The sequence below is a fragment of the Narcine bancroftii genome, chromosome 5, assembly GCF_036971445.1.
Source record: "Narcine bancroftii isolate sNarBan1 chromosome 5, sNarBan1.hap1, whole genome shotgun sequence".
In the NCBI taxonomy this organism is placed as follows: domain Eukaryota; kingdom Metazoa; phylum Chordata; class Chondrichthyes; order Torpediniformes; family Narcinidae; genus Narcine; species Narcine bancroftii.
This window is the reverse complement of record NC_091473.1, coordinates 113904595-113916917: the sequence shown is the minus strand read 5'-3', so window position 1 is coordinate 113916917 and position 12323 is coordinate 113904595. Positions and strand designations below refer to the sequence as shown.

General features: G+C 38.1%; 1 protein-coding gene across 5 annotated transcripts in view; it reads right to left on the bottom strand.

Moving 5' to 3' along the window:
• The window catches only part of dmap1 (DNA methyltransferase 1 associated protein 1), a 108581-nt gene that overhangs the window by 34391 nt on the left and 61867 nt on the right, over nucleotides 1-12323 (bottom strand). For all 5 annotated transcript variants that reach the window (XR_011357875.1, XM_069938811.1, XM_069938810.1 and 2 more), the window contains 5 exons: nucleotides 11403-11598; nucleotides 10874-11032; nucleotides 6682-6849; nucleotides 5061-5246; nucleotides 2942-3013 (listed from right to left, as the gene is read on the bottom strand). Coding sequence is in view for 4 of the 5 variants with exons in the window: in XM_069938811.1 (XP_069794912.1) it covers nucleotides 2942-3013; nucleotides 5061-5246; nucleotides 6682-6849; nucleotides 10874-11032; nucleotides 11403-11598 (781 nt within the window). In the remaining variant the exon portion in view is untranslated. The remainder of the gene's footprint in view (nucleotides 1-2941; nucleotides 3014-5060; nucleotides 5247-6681; nucleotides 6850-10873; nucleotides 11033-11402; nucleotides 11599-12323) is intronic.

The following is a 12323-nucleotide window of genomic DNA, read 5'->3' as shown; positions in this document are numbered from 1 at the left end:
TAGAGTTTAAGAATACAGGGTAGGCCCTTTAGGACGGAGATGAGAAAACATTTTTTTACCCAGAGAAGTGTGAATCTGTGGAATGCTCTGCCACAGAGGGTGGTAGAGACAGATTCGCTGATTATGTTCAAAAGAGAGTTAGATAAGAGTCTAGTGGGCAAAGGAGTTAAGGGTTATGGGGATAAGGCTGGAAAGGGGTACTGATGGTAGTGATCAGCCATGATCTGTAAAATGGCGGTGCTGGCTCGACGGGCCGAAGGGCCTACTCCAGCTCCTATTGTCTATTGTCCATAATTTATTGAGAACAAAGTCTTCTCTACACAAAGGAAAGGTGGTATAAATTTATTACTAGGACAATGTAATGAACAGTTTACAGTTCTTCTAACTTATCAAACATCTATTGAATGGATCTTCACCACCTCAAAGGCAATATTCAATTTGCTACCGAAACATTTTGTTTGCTGCATTGAAGGTTAGGGAACACGTTTGGAGACTCTTTCAAACACTGATCCATAAAAAATCAGTAACATTTGACTTTTTGACTGAATTAATGGGAAGCATCTGTTTAATAAGCCAGTGATTTAAAATGGTTAGATAAACTCTCTAGTGCACGTGCGCTCTTCAATCTGAGAATTTGTACATTTCGACATACATGTTACAGCTTGTTAAAATAGGCTTGGAGAAGGTTGACTAATTTTTGACTTTGCTCATCACCTATGGCAGCTTATAGACAGTAGCTAACAACAAAGCAACATACCACAGAATTATTAGCACAGCACAAAATCTTAGTTTTCTCTACTTTTGGGATTCACAGACCCTTTTTGCAACATACCCATGCAAAAATTGAGGATTTACTGTACTTCCCATTAAACAAATCACCTTTGTTAATCAATGAGAGCTGAGCTTGTCTTGATAGAAAACACAAAAAGCATGAGTATACATTATTTTAAAACCCACAATTTAAAATATAGCTCTTACAAATCTTTTAATGCCAGAAAACAATTAGCAAATATCCAAAATTTCACAAAGTTTGTCTAAATGGTGGTAACAGACTGCCATAATTATTGCTATTTTGCATGGGTTTTTTTTTTGCACTATTTTTTTTAGGAAAATCTTACAAAAAGTAACATCTTGATCTTGTGTGCTTTGAATTAATTCTAGGCCTCTAGTAAATCTGTACACACAGTTTAACTTGATTTATTATGAAGTATGTGAATTCAATAAAAAATGGTACCAACAAACTGCAAGGTACAGAAAATGCAAGTTTAATTAAATCAACTCTTACAGTTGGAACCAAGCAGCTAAAACCTGCAGGAAATTGGAACATACTACAGATGGTATGTTCGTAAAAACAAAGTGGTAAAATTGTTCATAAACGGTTCATCTTATAGCACAATGTGTATGGAAGAGTGTTCAGCAAACTAAATACAATGTAAAGAAATATGTCTCAAAAGCATATCATTTGCACTGTGGTTAAATAGAACAAAACAGTTGCAAGTATTTTTAATTTCAAAAAAAAAGCACCAAACAATTTTTTCCCTTTGTGCTTGGTCCTTTAAATATGTTTTGTTTTCAAAAACATTATCCTGTACTTTCAAATAGGTCTTTGGATATTTAAATTTATAATAATAAAGAATTATTTAAAAAAAAAATTATTGTAGTGCAATCACTCGAAGCAGCATTAAAGCCAAACCCTGAAAACAACGAAAGGAGGTAAAAATAACAGCAGAAAACCCAGAGGCTCTAATTTAAATACTCAGCACCTATGATGCACAACATGTGGCATTCAGGTTGGTTCTGTCCAATTTATCATAATAATCTGCATATTCTTCAAAGCTGGCTCCTGGGCTTGTGGCCTTGCAGATTTATTGATTGTCCAAAGAATTTCAATATTTGTTTTTATAGACAATAGGAGCTGGAGTAGGCCCTTCGGCCCGTCGAGCCAGCACCGCCATTTTACAGATCATGGCTGATCACTACCAACAGTACCCCTTTCCAGCCTTATCCCCATAACCCTCAACTCCTTTGCCCACTAGACTCTTATCTAACTCTCTTTTGAACATAATCAGCGAATCTGTCTCTACCACCCTCTGTGGCAGAGCATTCCACAGATTCACACTTCTCTGGGTAAAAAAATGTTTTCTCATCTCCGTCCTAAAGGGCCTACCCTGTATTCTTAAATTATGCCCTCTAGTCCTCGTCTCCCCCATCATTGGGAACAAGTAATCCGACTTCACCCTGTCTATCCCCCTGATGATTTTGTATACCTCAATCATGTCCCCCCTCATCCTTCTAAACTCCATCGGATACAAGTCCAGTTTTTCTAGCCTTTCAGCATATGTCAACCCCGCCATCCCTGGAACTAACCTTGTAAATCTGCGCTGCACACCCTCTATAGCTAGTATGTCCTTCCTCAAAATTGGAGACCAGAGCTGGATGCAATACTCCAGGTGGGGTCTCACCTGGGCCCTGTACAACTGCAGAAGGGCAATTATATTCCTTGATCAATTAATCCTTAAAAATAAATTGTGCTATTAAATCATAAATGATTAAAACTTAAGATTTTTATAACAAGTTGCAAATAAAACACCAGAAAACACTTCTATCCATTTAATTAATTAATTCAACAAAAGTAAATAAACCTTACATGTATTCATATCCCTGGATCAGTTCTGAAGCAGAATTTCCAAGAAAACTGCAAAAGGTTGATGCTCGACTAGTCCAATGTCAGAATGCAGTCAGAAAAATTGTGGCAAATAGTAATCCACATTTGTGTGACAGAGCCTTAATCATGTTTCAGGTTGTGAATTTAACTCTTGCAAAAATTTAATGCCCTACTGCTTAAATCAAATGGTTACTATAAAAGTTGATAAATAGAACACACTACTATCACACAAATCCAAATGCCCCTTTAATTACAAAAAAAATTTAAAATCCTTACTCTTTGACTTCGTAATGTGACACCTGCCGACTTGAAATCTGGAAATTTGATACCTGCAGTCTCTGGTACAGTCTATAAAACAAGAGAAGGTAGAATATGATAGAACCAAACTGAATAAAAGTTCCTGGAAATAAAGTAAACATTTTCTGGATGCCATGCCATTTGTAAATCTTTATGGTCCAGATTAGCGAAATAGATTAGTGAACATAAAAGATGTTTTTTTCAGAATTATAATTCCCTCCAAAATTTTGGGACACATTTTTCCTTTATTTGCCTGTGCTGCAGTTTTAAATTTGTAATAAAACAATTCACATGTAATTAAAGTGCACATTCCAGAGTTTTTTCAAGGTTATTCTTATACATTTTGGGTTGAACTTTTTAAATATAGTCCCTTCATTTCAGGGCATCATGTTTGAGACATTTGGCTTTGCAGGTTGTGAGTATTCGGGTATGTTTAATTGCTTCATTGGTGCAGGCATGAGAGAGCTAGGCTAGCTCCTAAGCTTTTGATCACCTTTGGACTCTGTAGTTACCATTTTTCAACATGTGTTGTGCCCAATGAAAGTCAAAGAAGCCATTATGAAGCTGAAAAACAAGGATAAAAAGAGACATCACCCAAATCTTAGGTTTACCAAAATCAACAGTTAAGAAGAAAGAGCATACTGGTGAGCTCAGTAATCGCAAAGGGACCGACCGGTATTCCAAGGAAGATCTCCACTGCTGATGACAAAATCATTCTCATCATCGTGAAAAAAAATCCCTGAACATATGTCTCACAGATCAGAAACACTCTACAGAAGGTCGACGTGGATGTATCAATGAATACTGTCTGCAGAAGACTTCATGAAAAAATATACAGAGGCTACACTGAAATATGAAAACCACTAGTTAGCCACAGAAATGATAGCCAGATTATAGTTTGCCAAAAAGTATTTAAAAGAAGAGCCTGCAAAATTCTGGAAAAAAGGCCTTGTGGACAGATGGCACCAAGATTACCTTGTATCAGAGTGATGGCAAGAGTAAAGTGTGGAAGTGTAAAGGAACTGCCCAACATCCAAAGCATAGCACCCTCAGCATGGTTTGCAGTATAACCTCTGAATTTCTGATCATGAAGTCTTCTGCGGACAGTAGTCATTGACGTATCCACAGCTGCCACCTGTAGAGTGTTTCTGATCTGTGGCACAAAGTTGTGGATTTTCTTCATAATGATGAGAATTCTTCTGTCATTAGGAGAGGAGGTCATCCTTGGAATACCAGTGCCTTTGTGATAACTGAGCTCACCAGTATAGTTGCTTCTTAATGCTGTTCCAAACTGTTAATTTTGGTAATCCTAAGGTTTGGGCAATGTCTCTTACTCTCGATTAAATGTTAATTTTTATTTACAGTTATTAATCTTTTTGTGATTTTGGTGTCACTGGCAATGCCAGCATTTATTGAGGTCATAGTGATCAACCATCTTTTTGATTAGTTGAAGTACTCCATTATGGTGTTGGGTAAGAATTCCCAAGATTTTCAGCCACCAATAATTAGTGACTGGCAATACAACTTCAAGTCAGTAAAAATTAAGAAAATACCAATTGGAAATATGAAATTAAAAAAAGCATTTAAATTCTGGAAATATTTTAAGCATTTTTTGTTTTTATTTTATAATACCATGTCAGGATAATATGACACAAGGGAACCTACAATTGTTCATGTTTCCATGCACCTTCCGCCCTGTACACTGGAGCAAGCAGGCTATAGAATAATGTAGGAGTAGCCCAAGTAAAAACTGTAGTGCGCTTTTCAGCCATGATGGAGTCATTCAGATTGATTATGGGGTACAAAGCAAACAAATTATTTTGTCCTAGTTGGTGTCAAGCTTTTCATGGGTCAATGGAACTGCACTTATTCAGACAAATAGGAGTACTTGATGGAGGTCAGGTAGCAAGTCACTTTATGAGGAAACCAAGCCTCTGCCCACTCTTGTAGCCACAATATTTATGTGGATTGTAGCTGGTCAATGGCGATTCAGAAAATGGTAGCAGATTTAGTAATGATTAAAGCATTAGTTAGAGAAGATCATTGACCAGTACATTCTGTTTCTTCAAAAATATACAGTGCATTTCTGGAGTCTCACCGGTTTTTCTGTTTCTTTTTTCTGTGGAAGTTTCTTTTTTGCTGCCTTTCGCTCTGCCCTGCGCATTTCTGTGGTATTGTCTGCAGCTGTGATGAGTTTCTGCAAATCCTGGGTTTTCTTTTCTCGTTCTTTTTTTCTCATTTCAATTTTCCTTAATTCCTGTATTAAGTACTCCTCCTCAGCCACCTACAAACAAAAGAAACAGTTGAACATTATGGAAAACAATTCTAATACCTAGAGCTGTACAACAATGAGATCTTTTTGGAAAATGAGCAAAGAGAGCATTTGTTTGCTACTTTAATTTCCCCCTTAAATGTTAAAATGTAACTACCATGCATTTCAGTATACAAGTTGAGTCATGAAATCTAAAGAATTTCTCGGAGGGCGGGGGGAGTTGACTTGTACGCCGGATATACTTTTGAGACCTTAAATTCACCCGTAAAATCAGATTGACGTCAACGCAGGGTACAAGTCGATGCTCGAAGCACCTCCCCACCGCCAGCCCTGCCACCTCCCCACCACTGGGCGCCGCCATAACCGCTCCTACCTGGGACCCTGAGGTTGCCATCACCACTCTTGCCTGGTAGGCCAAGGCTTCTGCTCCTGCCTGGAGCATGTTGTTGCAGCTCCAGCTCCGTTGCTGTCTGGTAGGCCGAGGTTTTTTTTAAAAAAAATTACTTAATTTACAGCTATGTTACTTGCGATTGGGTGGGGGTCAACTTATATGTCAGTCGACTTGTACACCAAAATATACAGTACATTATTGCAATCAGGAATCACAAATTTGGCAATATACAGAATACTATCCCTCAAAACTGAATAACCACATTTGATAACAATCTGATATTTTCATGATCATTATTGACATGAGCATTTTATTCCCGATTTATTTAACTAAACAAATTGAAATATTTATCTCCATTAAGTTCCTTTATTTTCATGTACACAAATGCATGAGAGAAAGAGTAGACCACATAGCACCTCATGACTGATCTGCCTTTCAGTATCATGGACCAATCTAGTCTTTGGCCTAAATTTTGTTTGATTTTGCCCAAGACCCATAACATCTAATTCCTCTGCAGTGCAAATGTTCATCTCAGCCTTAAATAAACTCATATAACCTCGTACAGAGTTCTCTGGATAAATAATTCCAAAGATTTACAATGGCCTGAGAGAAGAATCTTCTCTTCATTTCAGTCAAAATGATTCAACCTGTAATCCTGACAATATATCCCACACTTCTAATTCTCATGCTAAGTGAGCTTCTGCCCCCACCCCTTACATTTGATGGTAGAAACATGAACTTATCCTTGTTTCACATGGTGGTAAACTTGAAATGTATCTTAAGTGCAGTAAAACCCCTGGCATCCAGGACCTGTTGATGCCATATAAGTGAATTTTCCAGTTGCTCAAGATTGTGTGTTGCATAATTGGCGAACTAACTGCATGGTGTACCAATTTTAAACCCGTATTTTGTTAGCTATTTATTTTCCACAAATTTTTTGCTGGTTGCTTGAGGCTACCAGTAACTTGAATTCCAGATAACAGTTGTATTTTGTTTCATTACAACTCGAGAACAAAAACGTGCCTCTTATTTTATATATTGAGCAGAAATTGTTACCTGTTCTGGTGTTCTGTTATACAGCCTTTCAAGTTGCTCTTTTCTCCGTCTCTCATGTCCAGCATCAAAAACAGAAAGCTTGGGATCAGAACCAGGTGGGGCTCGGATCTTTGTTAACTTTGCACAAATGTTATAATATCGTTCTTTTAGATCTTCGACTGAACGTTTCTGTGAAAAATAGAGGTCAGAGATGAAAGAAATAACTTAACAATTAAATATGTGCCAAAAATATATGAAATATCTTCTATAGGATCCATCTCAGCAGTCCAGAATTAATGTTACCAGTTACAGGAGAGTGCAGCAAACAAGATGCCACAAGCTCATAGATTGTACGAGAATGCCTTTCAAGCTTGTTGGTCTATCTTTACTTTTATGGAAAAGATTTGGTCCTGAAAATTTTCTTTAAATCTGAATACATTCCTTAAACTTATCCTTTCACGTCTTTGGAATGTTTTCATGCATTATCTTTGGCCTATAATAAACATCAGGCTATTCAAAAACAATTCTCAGCAGACTCAATGGTTTTATAGACCTGACTATTCCTTAATAGGAATCCGGCCCATTGCCAATACGAACAATAAGCAAATATATGGTCAATAAAATGGTTTATATGATTATTTCTATGCCAAACAATGTTCAGATTTTAGTGCTCTATGGAGCTCTAAAATCTTATTTATTATTTGTCCATCTGACCCGTACTTGTCAGTGTTTACTAACTTAAATCAAAGAAGGAACTCTCTGAAATATGCGTCAAGTTTACCTAGGATATGAGTGCAAAAGCAATCAAGTTATACTAAATCATTATGTCACCATTTAGACTCCAGTACTATGGGTAATACCAAGCACTTTGGAGGAAAGATAGGATGCCCTGGAGGTGAGCAATTTTTTGAAATATCAGGGTGGGTAGCATCAATTATGTTGAAGGTCACAAGAAACTGGGATTACTCTCATTAAAGCAAAAATTAGGATAAGATTTAACAGAAGTATTCAAAACTTATGAATGGTTATTTATGGAGTGAAACACCAAAGTCTGCAGATGCTGTGATTGTAGTAAAAACACAGAAATGCTGGAGGATCTCAGCAGGTCTTACAGCCTCCGTAGGAGGTAATAATATATAACCAATGTTTTGGACTTGAGCCCCTCTTCAAAGTATCTTGAAGGGCTCAGTCTCAAAACATCAGTTATATATCTTAACCTTCTATGGATGCTACGAGACCTGCTGAGTCTTTCCCACATTTCAATTATTATTGTGAAATTGTTTCTACAAGGCAGATCAATAAGCAATGAACAGAGACACAGATATCTGCAAAATAGCTCATCAGCATGCACTGACTAAAAACTAGTTGCGATACATTCTTTAGAAACTTCCCAAATTAAATATATACTTGAAAGGGACAGATTTGCAAGACTGGAAAAAGATCTAACTAGAGAACAGTGCTAATTGAATAATAAAGCAAAATTTAGCCACAGAAGCATTGGACCAGTTCTCTTTCATGTCATAGGATTTAAAGGCCATAATAGAGGGTTCCTTGTAATTATTGTTTGAGCATTAGAGATGCTTATTTGATTAAGAATATCATGTACAACATGACTGAATTTTGCATTCACAGATACTGCTTGACCTTCTGTTCTTTATCCAAATTAGTGTACTCATGCTGGATAACTGAGCTGGAAGAACCTATCCAAATAGGCAAGTTCATGAGTGGACAACCAATTATCTGAAAGGAGAGTTGGTTCTATATAACATAGTGATGTTTGCAGTTAGGATAATATTGGAATTTCAGAAGTCTTTAAGTTACCCCAAGGGCAAAATTACAATATACTCTGGAGATCCACACCATAAGATATTGATGGTTCCTTTCAGTCAGTTTTTAGGATTTGATATGAGGATACCCCACTCTTCAGAAAGGAACAGCATGTGCGTGAATGGAGTTAGGTGAGTAGGGTATGCACAGGTCCAGACCCAGCCTCTTGACATCCCCTCCCAGATCCAGTGGTCTGGTGAGGTCCAAGACAGCTGGGGGAAATTCTATTGCAGTGAATGGCCAGACCAAGCTTTGATGCAAGGGGTGCCCTTTCTGCGCTTCACAGGTCATACTTGCTAGATGGCCAACCCTACAAAAAGGTTCATCCACCTTTGACAGACCTTGTTTTTCATCCTGCAGGGCATCTAGCCACCCTCCGCTCCAGGCAAGTCTGATGGGGGAGCTGGTTTAGTCACTGACACCCAACAGTTAGTACTGGGTTACATGGTACTAGAAGCACTCAGACAAGTGACCTGACACTTGTCTGAATGCTCGCTCAGTGCCACCTGCCCCCACACCTCATTCAATTTGCTCTGGGGCCATGCTCATTGAACAAAGCCTCAACATGGAGCCTGATCACCGAGGCCCAGTGCTCCTCTCAAAGCAAGTGATTAAAAACACGGATATTGTACTGCTGGCGGGGGCTGCCATGGTCCGCCTTCTCACAGGGGGAAGTGAGCGTTAGTGGCGGCTCCAGAAAGCACAGGCCACCCGAGGGAAGGTGGTCTGTGAAGCTGTGGGCCCACTTCCTGGACAGCCACAGCTTCTCTGCGGGTTTCTTGAAGATGGGTGAGTAACTGGTGACCTGCTAAATTTCAGCTTTGTATTCAAGACCCGGAGATATTTTTGAACCAATTTTTGGGGAAAAAAGTGGGCCTTATATGCTATCAAATACACTACTTGTTCAAGAAAAGTCACTGGGAAGCAAGCCTAAGGTGAAATTATCCCAGTGAATATTCATATTGCATTACAATACATTTGTATTGCATTGCATTACAATCATATTGCAATGCAGAGCAAGAAATATACACAAATAGATTCCTATGAATATCCTTCTTTTGAATGTTGTGGTCAAAAACAGCAATATAAGTGGAACAAAACTACTAAATTCTAGAAGCACACAACAGTTCAGGCAGCAACTATAGAGAAACACAACTGATGCTTCAGATTAAGGAACCCTTATTAGAACTGGAAAAGTGAGAAAACAAGCTTGGTTAAATTACAAAAGGGGAAAAGGGCAAAGAAAACAAAAATACTATTAGTGTAAGGGTAGAGATGAAAATTGTCGAAGTAACTGTTACCACAAATACTGGCAATTGTAGACATAAAAGAAGCAAAGTAATAAATTGAAACTAAGATATGCAGCAAAATTTGTGGCAAGGAGGGGGAAAATAACTGCTTTCTCAATCCAAGAATTGAGCTCCAGTTTGCAATATGCTCAAATGGAAGGCAAGATGCAGTTCCTCAAGCAATGGAGGACAAAGATTGAGAGGTCAGAATGGAACTGGGTGGTAACTTAAAGCAGCCATTCTCAACCTTATTTTCAGCTATGGCCCCCCCTAGAACGCTGCTGAAAGTTTATGAACCCCTTTCCCTGTCAAGCAGTCATGATTTGGTTTCTTCCATACTTCTCTCCTAGTGACTATATAACATCCTGTGTGCTTCCTAATTTACAGCAGCCATTCTCAATAGGGGCTGTATACCCTCCCCCCCCTACCCAGGGGCCACAGCGCATTAAAAAGGGTCATGGACAAATCAGAAGTTTTTTTATATAGTCAGTAGGAGAGAGTATGAAAGAAACCAACTAAACACGACTGCATCACGGGATGGGGGCCCCATAAACTTTGAGCAGAGTCCTAAGGGAGCCATGGCCAAAATAAAAGGTTGAGGATGGCTGATGTAAAGTGACATGTGGCTGGAAGCCCAGGGTCACCCTTACAGACTGAACAGAGATGTTCTGCAAAATGGTGGTCAGACCTACATTTGGATCATGCAAAGAAGAAGAATCCACATTGTAAGCATCAAATGTAAAACACAAGATTGGAAGGACAGCGAGCAGGGCTCCAGGATCCCTGATTCTCCCTTGACCTCGAGTACTGACTGCTAAGAGAAGGCATGTTCTCTCCGTAACCATGCAAGTTTTTTTTTGCTGAGTGCTCTGATTTCCTCCCACATCCCAAGATATGTCGGCAGGTTAACTTTGCCTACATTACCATTGGCATATTTATGCCAACAGAGGATGCAACATCGTGTTCATTATATTGACTCTAAAGAAAGAAATATTTCCTTACTATAAGAAAATACACGTTCTCCATTGCTCATAGGAGTGAGGGTTTTCCATTGTTTACAACGGTTCTAACAATTTATTAATTTCAGATCTACTCACCCTGAACTGCTGATGGTCGTAGCGGTCATGGATGACAATGAAACGGAGATCAAAACGCTTGCAGAGGTCAAAGAGGTGGTCCGTTTCTGCTTTGGTCCATCCATCATCGTGCAGATACATCTGATATTCTTGCTCTGAGTACACAGGCACTTGAACAGTCTATAGATTACAAAAAAATTTAACTTGATTTTCCTCATCAAAAGAATAAGGTGGATGCAAATTGATAACATTTCTATTAAGCTGTTATTCTAATCTTATTAGTAACTTGGTAAAAGGAAGGTTCAAATACCAGAAAACACTATGATCTTCATTGTGGTCACTTAGAATGAAAAACGTAACAACAAAATTAATAGCTTATTTGCATTAATTTTCAAATATTTTCATTTGGTTTTAAACTACGATCTGACCAAGCACATATTATAATACAGAAACTGTACCATTCACAGCATTCATTAAGTCTCGTTCAGCTCATAAATTTTGCAGAAATAAGTTCCATTTTTTAAAAAAAATCACATTCATATGTTTTTACCTTATTAAACCTAGCAAAAGGATAATCTTTGCCTTCATCTGCCAGACGTCTCCAATGATAAAATATTGCACCATCCTTCCTAGCTGGGTTGGTGAAAGGCATCCACTTCCATGGTCGTACCTTCTTGCAGCCAAGCTTTGCTTTAACAGTCCTGTAACCTTGGGTTGTGTCGCTTGGAAGCAATGGAGGGGCATCCCTTACCATAACAAAGAAATATAGATATATGGATGGTCAACTTCCTGATAAGAAAAGTTACTTCGAGCTTTTATAATGGTCAGTCATAAACATTTTAATTACAAAATTAAATATCATTATCTTGTAATTTTGATATATCTATTTTTAGCATCAGTTTACAGATGAACAAACAAACATGCCAACAGAGACTATTGAAGTGTCAAGAGGTAGTTAAGTATGATCAAATGCTTGGAAGTCGTATACAGAGGTTTAGGTGAGGGATGTTTAGGAAGAGGCAAAAATGAAAAGTCAAGAGTGTAGGTAATGATAACCAAATGTGTATTGGGAAGGGACAGAGTTCAGCAGAAAGCAAAATTAGAGTATATTAAAAATAACATAAACCCCAACATTTTTTAAAACGTGGAAGACAATTCCCACAGCATTAGAATTTTTACTGTGGACTGAGAAAATGAAAATGAGAGAAGACTATTTTGTTAAATTTGCATGTATGGAAATGTGAAAAGTACTGTAAATTAAGTTGCTGAATTTTAAGCAAAGGTGCGTGTGAGAGAGGATGCGCGTGAGTGCACAAGCATTTGAGAGCTTGAGCATGTTTGAGGGAGTGCATGCATTGGCAATAACAGAAATTTGTACAAAAAGACCAGTGGTCGTCATTAAATATTTTTGTATTTAAAATGTTCAGATAAAATTAGGAAAGAAAGAGGAGAGTTAGAAGCACTGTTCAAA